This window comes from Calidris pugnax, unplaced genomic scaffold, assembly GCF_001431845.1.
Source record: "Calidris pugnax isolate Ruff unplaced genomic scaffold, ASM143184v1 scaffold133, whole genome shotgun sequence".
NCBI lineage: Eukaryota > Metazoa > Chordata > Aves > Charadriiformes > Scolopacidae > Calidris > Calidris pugnax.
Window position 1 is genome coordinate 6,223,163 of NW_015090977.1, and position 15,567 is coordinate 6,238,729.

At 41.8% G+C, this 15,567-nt stretch overlaps 1 protein-coding gene across 1 annotated transcript in view; it reads right to left on the reverse strand.

The window, feature by feature from the left end:
* The window catches only part of MYBBP1A (MYB binding protein (P160) 1a), a 72,516-nt gene that overhangs the window by 53,103 nt on the left and 3,846 nt on the right, over window positions 1-15,567 (reverse strand). Inside the window, exons 7-15 of the mRNA XM_014952982.1 lie at window positions 15,312-15,479; window positions 14,170-14,287; window positions 5,578-5,867; window positions 4,527-4,634; window positions 3,786-3,911; window positions 2,737-2,940; window positions 2,030-2,138; window positions 1,544-1,631; window positions 266-417 (exon numbers count right to left, since the gene is read on the reverse strand). Coding sequence (XP_014808468.1) covers window positions 266-417; window positions 1,544-1,631; window positions 2,030-2,138; window positions 2,737-2,940; window positions 3,786-3,911; window positions 4,527-4,634; window positions 5,578-5,867; window positions 14,170-14,287; window positions 15,312-15,479 — 1,363 coding nt within the window. The remainder of the gene's footprint in view (window positions 1-265; window positions 418-1,543; window positions 1,632-2,029; window positions 2,139-2,736; window positions 2,941-3,785; window positions 3,912-4,526; window positions 4,635-5,577; window positions 5,868-14,169; window positions 14,288-15,311; window positions 15,480-15,567) is intronic.

A 15,567-nucleotide genomic window follows, 5' to 3' on the forward strand; every position in this document is an offset into this window, starting at 1 on the left:
GGTTAGCAGATCTCAGGTTCCCATTGAAAAACACCAACCAAACAAAACAAAACCACATCTCTGTAAGCTACATTTAAAATTCAGTAGCATACAAACAAACAAACAAAACCACATCTCTGTAAGCTACATTTAAAATTCAGTAGCATACATTATCAGACATTTACTAAATCAAGGAAGCTTTTATTTAATTCCAAAATGGAGACATGCTTGTACATCTGTTAAGGAGAAGAGAGGTGAAAAGCACAATGCCCTACTAGTTACTTACATCCAGGATCAGCTGCAAACCCCTCTTGTTCAGATTGGGGCATATTCGTACAAACACGCTCCTGGAAATGCGACGTATGAGCAGGCTGGGCTGGGCAAGGAGGGAGAGAAGGATTTCCACCATCACCTCAATCCATCCTGGCTCTGCATTGTCTGCATGGGAACAATGACAGGAAGAGCTAAAAACACTGCACTGGCACATCCATAACAGCCTGCAGAAAAATTGACCAAGGAAAAGATGATAGTCCTTCTACCTGACTATTAGACGTACTCATTCAGCAACACAGACCAGAAATAATTGAGTGTGAAGCTAAAGATTGTAGCTGCATCAGAAAGCTACTAACCATAGGGAGATACATGGCTGAAATTGTCAGTAGGCCACTGGAAAGCACTACCAGGTAACAAAACCTACTATTCATTAAATCATTACTTAGATTAGCAGTTCTGCAAATCATGCAACACCTACTTGGCCACATGAAAGCAATCAGCAGCTAGTCAGCAAAAGTATACACATTTTATAGTGTTTTCAACAAAACCAGGAGTCACAGCAGCCCATGAGAAGTGCTGACATTTCAAACTGGTCCATTAGTGCAAAAGTCTGGGAATCCTGATCTACATACAACCAAGACATCATAAAATTACAGCTTTTATTTTCACAGTACCCTCAAACTTACACAGATATTTAAAGAGAACAACAAGACCATAGTTAGAAACGAAGTCAAAAGACCAAGCCAGGTTCGTTCCTGGTCAAGTTACAACCTTAGCTCCACAGATCCTAAACAAGGACTAGCCTAAGTGAGCAAACAGGCTGTGTCTACACACAGACACATTTAGTTTGCTCCAACCTTGAGCTCTGAAAGTAGCAAGTTTCAGGTTTGCCAGAAGCTGGGAGAGCCCATAGCTTTGCCTTGGCAGACAGATGCCACCACTTCAGGCAAGGTCTTGGCCACCATAGAACAAGGACTCAAAGAGAGTGAACTCCCTTGGACACTGCTCATCTGAACAATGGCCAGCTCTGAAGCCCACCTACCCTTTAACAGGCACAGAGGAACACAACCCACTGAAGATGTGGAGAGAGAGTGGGAGCAAGAGGCAAGAGATTTAGAAAGACAAGGAAGGGGAATGGAGGAGAGGAGATTCTCCTGGGGATAAGTGCATCACGCCAGAACCAATGCAGTCAAGAGTGCTTCACTAACACAGAACTGTCTTTTGACAGTCTTCTGTCTTTTGAGAGACAGTGAACAAACTCACTCCATTTCTTTCTGCAGGAAGGACTCACCAGCCTTTTTCTTCTTAGGTTCTTTGCTGAATGCCCTCTCTGTGCATTTCAGAAGGTCGCTCAGAACATCCATTGTTTCAGACGGATTCTGTTTGATCACAAGCAGACAGTAAACACCCTCTCTGAATTCCTCACTACCAACAGCAACAGAAGGAACATACCCCAAATCTGAGTACCTCTCTAAATAGGTACAGGTATTAAAATCAGCTACTACAACCACTTTGCACAGAAATATGAATCTATGTAAAAATTGCTCCACTCAACAGCAAAGCAAAGGCAAAACCAATGCTCAAGCCAAACTTTGACCTTGGAAGCTGTCTACAGTCAGAAGAATGACAGTTTATTAGCTGCCAATTGCTCACTTATAGCAGCCAGAGGCTGTGAAAGGTTGGATCTCTGAATACAAAGAAACTCTACAGCTCAGTGTTAAGAAAGCCCAGCTGTCAGCCTATTTTACACCACTCAAATATGCTTCAGAGGTCTTACCTTGAAAAGATGAACGGCCATTAAAAGCAGAAGTTGCTGGAATGCAGCAATTTTGGCACAGTCTGACTTATTTTCCTTCTTCTGCAGATTCTTCACAGACTCAAGTGTTCTGGAGAAAGAAATCCTTCTCAGTCTTTCACAATTACAACAGCAAATCCTCTCTTATGACCAGACTAAAAATATAACCAAACCCATAGTACTATTTTCTGTACTTAGCATTTAATTTATTGAACTTGGACATACATATAGTATACAATCGTAAACCAACAACAGCATCTCATCTGGTGTGGCTTATAAAAACCTCTGCACCTGGGCACAGGTGAGACTCCTAATACTACAGCCAAGGCATAGATCTTTACAGGAAATCAAGCTCAGAAAAGAGCATCAGAAAAGAATCACTAAGAAATTAGTATGGGGATTCTTAGGGGAAAAGATCAGCAGAGTTAAAATCATGCTTGGAAGAAGGATTATGAGCAAAACCAGAAAAGGACATAGTCACCTGCACATGCTTAACACACAGAAGGGACAGGAAGAAAGGAATGAGGTGATGAGAAAGCGAAAGGCATCCTGAAACCCACTGGCAAGTGCAGGATCCTCAAAGGGAAGAAATAGTACTGCCACTGCTGAGAAATGGCTGTGCTACAGTGGCCAGAACAACAGCAGGAGTATAAAAGAATACAATTTCTCTTTTATTGGCCAAATCTCACCTCTCCCAGGCATCCCTCTGCTCCTTGGTTAAAGGCTTCACAGCTTTGACATGCTCACTGGAGAGCAGCTTGTTGGCATACTCAACAAGGAGAAAGATCCACAGCTTCCCATCTGCAGTCACACCATGGATGTGCTTCTCCCTCAAGGCTGCAGCCTTTGCTGTATCCCCCAAAACAGTCAAGGTGTTTAAAGTCTGAAGTAACCTGCAAAGAAAAACAGCCAGCACATTACTGTCAGAGGAACCAGATGACCTTCTCACACTTTCCAAAATAACACCCACCAGTAGAGCATTCTCATCCCAGAGTTTTGGTCACTCACTGCAACCCAGATTCACAGGGCATAAGTTTCAACTCATGCCTGTATCCAAGCTCATTGTAATGTATAGCTCATTGTACTGGTGTCCCCAAGCACATCTGGCACCCCCAAGGACACTGACTATTATCCTCAGTTGTTTCTCATTGTGTCCCACCACGTCCTCTGTTTTTCCTCTCCTGAGGCTGGAGCACCAGCTTTGGCAAACACCTAAAAGCATCTCTTATCAAGCTCATTGTAATGTATAGCTCCTCTCCTGAGGCTGAAGCACTAGCTTTGGCAAACACCTAAAAGCATCTCTTATTCCACCTCCCTTAGTACAGGGAGGACCATGGAGCCATCAGCAGCTCACGTGCAGAGCAGACAGAAAGCCAACAGCAACCCACAAAACTCACCACCTCTCTCTTGGGTCCTTCCACTTCTGGCTTGCGACAGAAGCAATGGGAATCTTATGAGAAGAAGCAGTCTGAGCTCAACTCTACACCTACCTGATCATCACACACATACTCAGCAGGTTTGCCATGCAAAATCGTGTTTTTATTGGACAAAACTTATGGATCTTTGGGAAATTCATCTACGACCTCCTTTAAAAAAGCCATTCCCTAGTCCTGGAGTCAAACAAATGCTCCGAGAGCAGCTCACAATCCCAAACCTCTTGCCCTGCCATTTGTAGGCTGATCTTATCCTCAGGAAAAAAAGAATTTCCAAGTTTAAAGCATGCAAGCAAAATCCTTACCCAAAGAAACAGTTTTCTACCATTGAATGAAACTGTCCATCTAGGGGCTCTGCTGGAAGGACACTCGTCTCACATATTTGGGCGGTCTTCTTCTTAGTCTCAAAGAAAGCATGGAAGAAGCAAAACCTACAACGGACAGAAACAAGGACAAAACTAAGAGCCAGCTTGGTCATAACAAAGCAAAGCCAGCCCATATATGAGAGCCAAATAGCACCAGATATTGACAACATTTTTATTCAAGGATGTCCATGTGCTGGAAAAAAGGCACTGTTCATAAATAGATGACTCTTTCCTCAAGGTACACAGGGTAAAAAAGACAGAAGGATGCTCAGGATTTCAAAATAGTGAAGTGCCAACACTTGATGCCACACAATACAATACTCAAGACTGTCAGATTTGGGTCATATTCTCCAAGACTTTTAAATGGACAGATAAATACTTATTAAGATCTGATGCAAAGATTACAAGTAATATCTTCCAGCAGTCTAGGTACCCAGGAACCTAAAATGTACCAAAACCAAATGGGACTAAGGTGATTTTAAGTGCCTGAACTATTTATCACAAGAGTTTTTCCAAGTTTGCAGGCAGTATTTTGAAAACAGAAAACTAGTCTCCTAAAGTACTTATGTTACAGAATATTTCCACTACTGTGTCAGCTTACTTTGAACACTGCTACATTGCTAAACAGAATTATTCCAAGCACATGTGGCACTAAGTCTTTCATTCTAAAGTCATTCTCACCTGGAAATGTCCATCACGAGGCTCTCTTCTTTTTTCGCTGAACTTTCAATGATGGTAGAAAGTCGATGCATGATCCATTTTCTTAATCGAGTAGCCTTAAGGTGTGCTCTTTCAATAAGGAAAAGGACAGAATCAGTAATTTGAACACTACCCTGAAATAAAGACAAACCACACAATCCACTGCAGCAAGAGGTGACTTTTGGATATTTAGAGGCTCTACACTAATGATGGCAAAGTTATGTAGTAAGAAAGCAACAGGTACATAAGAAGAGAGAAAATTTTCACAAGTTTGCTTTTTACTACACAAAAGACAGCCTATTTACCCCACTGAGGTACTGCAGTTTAGCAAAAAGCGCTTCAAAAATTGCAGTAGTCAGTACAGTGAGGTTATAGGTGCACAAGTAACACATACGCTGCTTTAAGAGCTTATATCTTCCTTGGAAGAAGCCTCCACAAGTAACCCAGTACACACAGCACCAAGCTGTGGCTATTCAGTGAGCAGCAGCACCAAGGAAGATACAACTTTCTCTTGGGAAGCTTTTCCAGCTAGAAATTGCTACAAATGCCTCTCAAAGATATATATATTTACAGACTACTTTTGAGATGTGGAATTGGGTGCTTTGCTCTGGGCCAAGGAGATGAGTGCACTCAGGCCTGTTTAATAGTCAGATAAAAGGGATGCACAATTCCTACAAAGACCTGAGAGGCTGTAGTGGAAAAGGAAGCCACTGGAGATCTTTGCCAAAGGAGCTGTCAGGGCTAGAAAAACAAGAGAAAAGGCTTCTTTGGTCACCCAGTCTGCTTTAGTCAGGCTGGCTGGTTCTCACCACGTTTCTTTCTACTTGCAGAACTTAATTTTGTCCAGCAAAAGTGTCAGATGGCTGGGGCTAAAACTTCTGAGACAGAGGAAACAGAATAGATGACAATTGTCAACTCATGGCAAAAGAACCAGCAAACTCTGGCTGTCCAAACCAGACTTCCCACAGGTAGCTACTCCAACCACAAAACAGGAAGGGAAGAGAAGAGGAAGGTGCATCATCTATACACTCACATGTTTACATTTTCCCGGTTGTGCTTTTGCCGGTTACTTGAGAAGTCTAAACAACAGTCCAAGTCTGGCCTGAGGAACATGTCTTTGAGCCAGTCAACGTATTTTTGCAATGCCACCGGGTGCAGGTGTCTGACTACCTTGGAAGAGCTGGGAAACACTGGACTGCCTTGGTTGGTGAGAGTAGAGAAGCCGATGACCACTGCCAGCTGCTTCTCCAGGTCATCACAGCCGCTCAGAAATTCATCTAGATACGCTTCCATGTCTGGACCAAACTTAAATCGCTCTGGAAGCTGAAAAACATGGACAAAAAAGCAAGTCAGGAACCTCACACTGAGTCCGAGTGTCTTTATGAGAACAAATCACTTTACAGATTTGACTGCGGTAAGTAAATTAAGTCACATTTGTCATGAACATTTGTCATAAGGCATAGAGCAGGTCATCAATTTCACCTCATATATGAGCAACCACCATAAGGAACCACAGAAACCTATCATGTACCAGCTTCAACCCTTTAATTTGGACTTTCCCAAACAGCCAAGCTTCAGCAGGCTGGACCACATGCTGGCCAGTGCAGTTGAGCTCCCAGGCTGACCAGCTCTTATTTTGGGGAAAAGCCCATGATGTTTCTCACATCATCTGCCTTAGACTTTCCCTCGATTTGGAAACTCCCCCACATCAATTCCAGTCTCATCTAGCAGCTCTGGAGCCTCCTGATCCACAGTGGGTAGAAAAAATCCCACCTCCTCTCCCTGGTGTCTCAGAAGTGTTGAGGCATCCTGAAAGGAGGGGGAGTTGACATGTTTAACCTAGAAATCATACCCTGAGGTGGTGTTGTTTTGTCCTATTCTCAATCCTGCCACTGATCCATCCACAAGGCATACACCAGGGCACGTCCCATCTCACTGCACATTCCATTTCCTTACGTCTTTTCATAGCCCCCAGTGTTCAATCCTACTCATTTGTTCCAGAAAAAAAACAAAAGCGTAACCAGAGAAACCTCTAAGAGGACAAGCTGCAGCTTCATTCCAAAAATGCAATGCAACTTTAGTAAATTAATAAAACAACTTGTTTGGTGTAGCATCACGATCAATACATTGACCTGACAGGAGCAGAAACAGTAACAAATGTCTAGAGAACACCATTCTTTTAAATAAAGGGGCTATGAATTCCTAATTAACTACAAATCCATCCAATTATAATATAAATACTCTGCAAGAAATCTCACACAAAATACAACTTAGCAAGTTCTTGCTTCCACTGTTGCACAACTTAATACTTGTGCATCAGTATGAAAGCTGGGAGAAAAACTCCACGAGAGGTTGCTGTAATTAAACTAATTACTCACAACAGGGGGTTCATCAATCATCTCTCAACAAAAGCAAATCAAGTACATTGGCTCCCCTGTTGAAAGAAGTGGATTCAGGAAGGTAACTGTCAGTAAATATCAGACTCAAGCTTTGTCTAGTTCCATCTCCAACAACTGGAACCCCATAAGAAGGCACAGGTAACAGTACTTGCTTTCCAAAACAAATAACTGGGGTCAAGGAACAAAACAAACCCACAAAACCAACAACAAATTCAAATAAGATTTTCTCTACTTCCTCATCATCAACAATATTATGGGTTTCTCTTTCCATTTAGTCAACCTTTGTCTTCAGTGGATTTGTATGTTTCAGACAGGAATTAAATTAATTTTGTTGATGCACGTGGAAGAACACAGCCAAATTCACTGTGCAACAAGCATAAAAAGCAAGAAACAGGAAAATAATTAAGTCAGTGGATAAACCCTGGAGAAAGTTGGTCCATACAGGGAGGCACCATGGCAAGTGTTATTTTCAGAGCAAGCACACACATTTATTGTTGCTTTGATACCAGACCAGAAAAAAACTGCAAAGTCCTGTTCCTCCCAAGAAAGGGCAATTATTTTTGGGCCCACATGAGGAGTTCAGGATTACATTACCACAAAAAAAAAACAACAAGCCAAAGCCTTTTTTTATCAGTATTCCCCTTTTATTCTTCTTCCCTTTATTGCAGGACTGTGTTTTCTGGCTTCCCAGGAGGGAAGGAGAAAGAGGAGTTCCAAAAATCCAATTCCCAAATAAAATTCATGCTTAAACCTCAGATGTTCTTATTGAAAAAAGCATTAACACAGAGAAAAGCATGAGCTGTCCCTTTTTGTCTTTGCCTTCAAATGTTCATGTAACACCCAGCACAATGACAGACAAAAAGGAGTTTCTGGACACACAAATCAAAAGGACTGTTAAAGGATGACACATGACATTGCCAATATGCTGAGGGCTCTGCTTCCCCCATCATTAGAACTTTCTCAGCAACATCACTGAAAGCAGGTGGGTCAGTGCTGAACAATTTCAAAACCCTTAATATAAGTCTGAACAAAAATACAGAAATAGGCAATGATGATTAAATACAGTTTATGCTCAGCCCACTGCAACCAGTGGTCATACAACCACCTTACTTTTAGGAAGAGTCCAAGGTCTAAAATTACATAAACTTTTTAATAAAAGACAACGTGAAACTAGAAAAGGGGGTGGAGAAGACTTCTGCTCAGGGTGGGGTCTTTAGCCCTGAGCAGAATTACTTTCAGAAGACCCACCTGAGTCGTTACCATGTGTTCTCCATAGTGCTGCATCACCTTCCCTTTGAGAACCACCTGTAGCTGATCCAGAGATAACAAGGGGAGAGCACTGCCCAGCAACCGGTAGCACATGTAACTGAGTGGAAACAAAGAAAAATTCCCTCAGGTAGAGGCACAGCAGAAAAGCCACACACAAGGGTAAGACAGAGAAGTGGTGGGGCAGGAGACATGGAGCACACAGGAAGGCACGAGTCTAAAATTCATGGATCCTGTGTTCAAAAAATCTTACTGCCCAAAGCACTTCCTCTGACCAGGATAGCTAAGATCTCTCCCCGTAGCAGATCCACTGCTGTCTAGAATCCTCACCAGCAGTTCCTTCCTTGATCCACTTTCTGGATCTCTTCTCCCCAGATATTTATTTCCATGAGCCTAATAAATACATACTTAGGTTTTGACTATGCAAATTTACTTAGCAACTTGCTGATAGCCATAAATACCCTGCAAGAAATCTCACAAAGAATACAACTTAGCAAGTTCCTGCTTCCACTGTTGCACAACTTAATACTTGTGCATCAGTATGAAAGCTGGGAGAAAAACTCCACGAGAGGTTGCTGTAATTAAACTAATTACTCACAACAGGGGGTTCATCAATCATCTCTCAACAAAAGCAAATCAAGTACATTGGCTCCCCTGTTGAAAGAAGTGGATTCAGGAAGGTAACTGTCAGTAAATATCAGACTCAAGCTTTGTCTAGTTCCATCTCCAACAACTGGAACCCCATAAGAAGGCACAGGTAACAGTACTTGCTTTCCAAAACAAATAACTGGGGTCAAGAACTGGAACCCCACAAGAAGCCACAGGTAACAGTATTTGCTTTCCAAAACAAATAACTGGGGTCAAGAAACAAGACTCAACTGCAGTAGATTTAAGACACCTCTATACCCAATGAGATGCATCACCTTTATGTGCTGTCCTAGTTAAGTTTAACCCCAAATTTGTTATATATCACAATTGTGCACCACTTTTATGTGCTGTCCTAGTTAAATTTAACCCCAAATTTGTTATATATCACAATTCTAAGAGAAATCTTACTAACTCCTAGATTTCTCATTAATACCTAAATAAAGGAACAAAACAAACCCACAAAACCAACAACAAATTCAAATAAGATTTTCTCTACTTCCTCATCATCAACAATATTATGGGTTTCTCTTTCCATTTAGTCAACCTTTGTCTTCAGTGGATTTGTATGTTTCAGACAGGAATTAAATTAATTTTGTTGATGCACGTGGAAGAACACAGCCAAATTCACTGTGCAACAAGCATAAAAAGCAAGAAACAGGAAAATAATTAAGTCAGTGGATAAACCCTGGAGAAAGTTGGTCCATACAGGGAGGCACCATGGCAAGTGTTATTTTCAGAGCAAGCACACACATTTATTGTTGCTTTGATACCAGACCAGAAAAAAACTGCAAAGTCCTGTTCCTCCCAAGAAAGGGCAATTATTTTTGGGCCCACATGAGGAGTTCAGGATTACATTACCACAAAAAAAAAACAACAAGCCAAATCCTTTTTTTATCAGTATTCCCCTTTTATTCTTCTTCCCTTTATTGCAGGACTGTGTTTTCTGGCTTCCCAGGAGGGAAGGAGAAAGAGGAGTTCCAAAAATCCAATTCCCAAATAAAATTCATGCTTAAACCTCAGATGTTCTTATTGAAAAAAGCATTAACACAGAGAAAAGCATGAGCTGTCCCTTTTTGTCTTTGCCTTCAAATGTTCATGTAACACCCAGCACAATGACAGACAAAAAGGAGTTTCTGGACACACAAATCAAAAGGACTGTTAAAGGATGACACATGACATTGCCAATATGCTGAGGGCTCTGCTTCCCCCATCATTAGAACTTTCTCAGCAACATCACTGAAAGCAGGTGGGTCAGTGCTGAACAATTTCAAAACCCTTAATATAAGTCTGAACAAAAATACAGAAATAGGCAATGATGATTAAATACAGTTTATGCTCAGCCCACTGCAACCAGTGGTCATACAACCACCTTACTTTTAGGAAGAGTCCAAGGTCTAAAATTACATAAACTTTTTAATAAAAGACAACGTGAAACTAGAAAAGGGGGTGGAGAAGACTTCTGCTCAGGGTGGGGTCTTTAGCCCTGAGCAGAATTACTTTCAGAAGACCCACCTGAGTCGTTACCATGTGTTCTCCATAGTGCTGCATCACCTTCCCTTTGAGAACCACCTGTAGCTGATCCAGAGATAACAAGGGGAGAGCACTGCCCAGCAACCGGTAGCACATGTAACTGAGTGGAAACAAAGAAAAATTCCCTCAGGTAGAGGCACAGCAGAAAAGCCACACACAAGGGTAAGACAGAGAAGTGGTGGGGCAGGAGACATGGAGCACACAGGAAGGCACGAGTCTAAAATTCATGGATCCTGTGTTCAAAAAATCTTACTGCCAAAGCACTTCCTCTGACCAGGATAGCTGCTAAGATCTCTCCCCATAGCAGATCCGCTGCTGTCTAGAATCCTCACCAGCAGTTCCTTCCTTGATCCACTTTCTGGATCTCTTCTCCCCAGATATTTATGTCCATGAGCCTAATAAGAACTTACGTAGGTTTTGACTATGCAAATTTACTTAGTTTTGGCAGCAACTTGCTATCAAATTTAATCAGAATTGCCCCATGAGCTCAGGAGTTATTAGATGGACAGCACCAGCCTCGTTTCTGCAGAAAATCAGGCTAAAAAAGCAACACTGTTGAGCACACAAAGGGTATTTTCAGACTTAACCAAGCCAAGTAGATTTAAGACACCTCTATACCCAATGAGATGCATCACCTTTATGTGCTGTCCTAGTTAAGTTTAACCCCAAATTTGTTATATATCACAATTCTAAGAGAAATCTTACTAACTCCTAGATTTAGGATCCCACTAGTTTCTCATTAATACCTAAACAACCAAAAGCAAGAGTTCTTACATTGTTCATGAGAAACCATATGCTCCATCCTACCCCAGGGCAGGAGCTTCTGGAGACTGGGACAAAAAATAAAAGGATAATATGGAAAACAACAAATAAAAGGATAATATGGAAAACAACAAACCACATATGTTAAGACAAACCTTGTAGGTCCTGATTTCTCCTTCAGTAGCCCATCCTCTATACCTTCTTTCCAGAACAGTTCAAAGGCACCTTCTTTCAGTGAAACTTGTAGCAAATCAAATGCTACACTGGCATTATTTTCAGAGCAAGCACGCACCTCTGTTGCTGCTTTGATACCAGACCAGAAAAAAAACCTGCAAAGTCCTATTCCTCCCAAGAGAGGGCAATGATTTTTGGGCCCACAGGAGGAGTTCAGGATTACATTACCACAAAAAAAAAAAAAACAAGCCAAAGCCTTTTTTTATCAGTATTCCCCTTTTATTCTTCTTCCCTTTATTGCAGGACTGTGTTTTCTGGCTTCCCAGGAGGGAAGGAGAAAGAGGAGTTCCAAAAATCCAATTCCCAAATAAAATTCATGCTTAAACCTCAGATGTTCTTATTGAAAAAAGCATTAACACAGAGAAAAGCATGAGCTGTCCCTTTTTGTCTTTGCCTTCAAATGTTCATGTAACACCCAGCACAATGACAGACAAAAAGGAGTTTCTGGACACACAAATCAAAAGGACTGTTAAAGGATGACACATGACATTGCCAATATGCTGAGGGCTCTGCTTCCCCCATCGTTAGAACTTTCTCAGCAACATCACTGAAAGCAGGTGGGTCAGTGCTGAACAATTTCAAAACCCTTAATATAAGTCTGAACAAAAATACAGAAATAGGCAATGATGATTAAATACAGTTTATGCTCAGCCCACTGCAACCAGTGGTCATACAACCACCTTACTTTTAGGAAGAGTCCAAGGTCTAAAATTACATAAACTTTTTAATAAAAGACAACGTGAAACTAGAAAAGGGGGTGGAGAAGACTTCTGCTCAGGGTGGGGTCTTTAGCCCTGAGCAGAATTACTTTCAGAAGACCCACCTGAGTCGTTACCATGTGTTCTCCATAGTGCTGCATCACCTTCCCTTTGAGAACCACCTGTAGCTGATCCAGAGATAACAAGGGGAGAGCACTGCCCAGCAACCGGTAGCACATGTAACTGAGTGGAAACAAAGAAAATTCCCTCAGGTAGAGGCACAGCAGAAAAGCCACACGCAAGGGTAAGACAGAGAAGAAGTGGTGGGGCAGGAGACACGGAGCACACAGGAAGGCACGAGTCTAAAATTCATGGATCCTGTGTTCAAAAAATCTTACTGCCCAAAGCACTTCCTCTGACCAGGATAGCTAAGATCTCTCCCCGTAGCAGATCCACTGCTGTCTAGAATCCTCACCAGCAGTTCCTTCCTTGATCCACTTTCTGGATCTCTTCTCCCCAGATATTTATTTCCATGAGCCTAATAAATACATACTTAGGTTTTGACTATGCAAATTTACTTAGCAACTTGCTGATAGCAGCAACTTGCTATCAAATTTAATCAGAATTGCCCCATGAGCTCAGGAGTTATTAGACAGACAGCACCAGCCTCGTTTCTGCAGGAAATCAGGCTAAAAAAGCAACACTGTTGAGCATACAAAGGGTATTTTCAGACTTAACCAAGCCAAGTAAAACAAGACTCAACTGCAGTAGATTTAAGACACCTCTATACCCAATGAGGTGCACCACTTTTATGTGCTGTCCTAGTTAAATTTAACCCCAAATTTGTTATATATCACAATTCTAAGAGAAATCTTACTAACTCCTAGATTTCTCATTAATACCTAAATAACCAAAAGCAAGAGTTCTTACATTGTTCATGAGAAACCATGTGCTCCATCCTACCCCAGGGCAGGAGCTTCTGGAGACTGGGACAAGAAATAAAAGGATAATATGGAAAACAACAAACCACTTCAGACAAACCTCGTAGGTCCTGATTTCTCCTTCAATAGCCCATCCTCTACACCTTCTTTCCAGAACAGTTCAAAGGCACCTTCTTTCAGTGAAACTTGTAGCAAATCAAATGCTACACTGGGCAACTTCTTGTCCTTCTTCTCAGATTTGGCAACGCTTTGCAGAAGCTCTACAAGTCTAGAAGAAGAAAGAAAATAATGCGAGAGATCTCAGAGGAAGGGGACTGCTGAAGGCCAAGTTCATCCTGCTGAAGGACACAGAACATCTCCTGAGCACTGCAGGCTGCGCCTCTTGGGAGAAATGAGAGTGCTATAATTTGGGAACCTGCATAACTGTTAGCACCTAACCCTTAACAGCACCTGCAGATGCAAATACAGAGAGGTATCAGAATGAAAGCCACATTTCTTTCAAAAAACAACAAGCCAAAGCCTTTTTTTATCAGTATTCCCCTTTTATTCTTCTTCCCTTTATTGCAGGACTGTGTTTTCTGGCTTCCCAGGAGGGAAGGAGAAAGAGGAGTTCCAAAAATCCAATTCCCAAATAAAATTCATGCTTAAACCTCAGATGTTCTTATTGAAAAAAGCATTAACACAGAGAAAAGCATGAGCTGTCCCTTTTTGTCTTTGCCTTCAAATGTTCATGTAACACCCAGCACAATGACAGACAAAAAGGAGTTTCTGGACACACAAATCAAAAGGACTGTTAAAGGATGACACATGACATTGCCAATATGCTGAGGGCTCTGCTTCCCCCATCGTTAGAACTTTCTCAGCAACATCACTGAAAGCAGGTGGGTCAGTGCTGAACAATTTCAAAACCCTTAATATAAGTCTGAACAAAAATACAGAAATAGGCAATGATGATTAAATACAGTTTATGCTCAGCCCACTGCAACCAGTGGTCATACAACCACCTTACTTTTAGGAAGAGTCCAAGGTCTAAAATTACATAAACTTTTTAATAAAAGACAACGTGAAACTAGAAAAGGGGGTGGAGAAGACTTCTGCTCAGGGTGGGGTCTTTAGCCCTGAGCAGAATTACTTTCAGAAGACCCACCTGAGTCGTTACCATGTGTTCTCCATAGTGCTGCATCACCTTCCCTTTGAGAACCACCTGTAGCTGATCCAGAGATAACAAGGGGAGAGCACTGCCCAGCAACCGGTAGCACATGTAACTGAGTGGAAACAAAGAAAATTCCCTCAGGTAGAGGCACAGCAGAAAAGCCACACGCAAGGGTAAGACAGAGAAGAAGTGGTGGGGCAGGAGACACGGAGCACACAGGAAGGCACGAGTCTAAAATTCATGGATCCTGTGTTCAAAAAATCTTACTGCCCAAAGCACTTCCTCTGACCAGGATAGCTAAGATCTCTCCCCGTAGCAGATCCACTGCTGTCTAGAATCCTCACCAGCAGTTCCTTCCTTGATCCACTTTCTGGATCTCTTCTCCCCAGATATTTATTTCCATGAGCCTAATAAATACATACTTAGGTTTTGACTATGCAAATTTACTTAGCAACTTGCTGATAGCAGCAACTTGCTATCAAATTTAATCAGAATAAAGCACTTCCTCTGACCAGGATAGCTGCTAAGATCTCTCCCCATAGCAGATCCGCTGCTGTCTAGAATCCTCACCAGCAGTTCCTTCCTTGATCCACTTTCTGGATCTCTTCTCCCCAGATATTTATTTCCATGAGCCTAATAAATACATACTTAGGTTTTGACTATGCAAATTTACTTAGCAACTTGCTGATAGCAGCAACTTGCTATCAAATTTAATCAGAATTGCCCCATGAGCTCAGGAGTTATTAGACAGACAGCACCAGCCTCGTTTCTGCAGGAAATCAGGCTAAAAAAGCAACACTGTTGAGCATACAAAGGGTATTTTCAGACTTAACCAAGCCAAGTAAAACAAGACTCAACTGCAGTAGATTTAAGACACCTCTATACCCAATGAGGTGCACCACTTTTATGTGCTGTCCTAGTTAAATTTAACCCCAAATTTGTTATATATCACAATTCTAAGAGAAATCTTACTAACTCCTAGATTTCTCATTAATACCTAAATAACCAAAAGCAAGAGTTCTTACATTGTTCATGAGAAACCATGTGCTCCATCCTACCCCAGGGCAGGAGCTTCTGGAGACTGGGACAAGAAATAAAAGGATAATATGGAAAACAACAAACCACTTCAGACAAACCTCGTAGGTCCTGATTTCTCCTTCAATAGCCCATCCTCTACACCTTCTTTCCAGAACAGTTCAAAGGCACCTTCTTTCAGTGAAACTTGTAGCAAATCAAATGCTACACTGGGCAACTTCTTGTCCTTCTTCTCAGATTTGGCAACGCTTTGCAGAAGCTCTACAAGTCTAGAAGAAGAAAGAAAATAATGCGAGAGATCTCAGAGGAAGGGGACTGCTGAAGGCCAAGTTCATCCTGCTGAAGGACACAGAACAT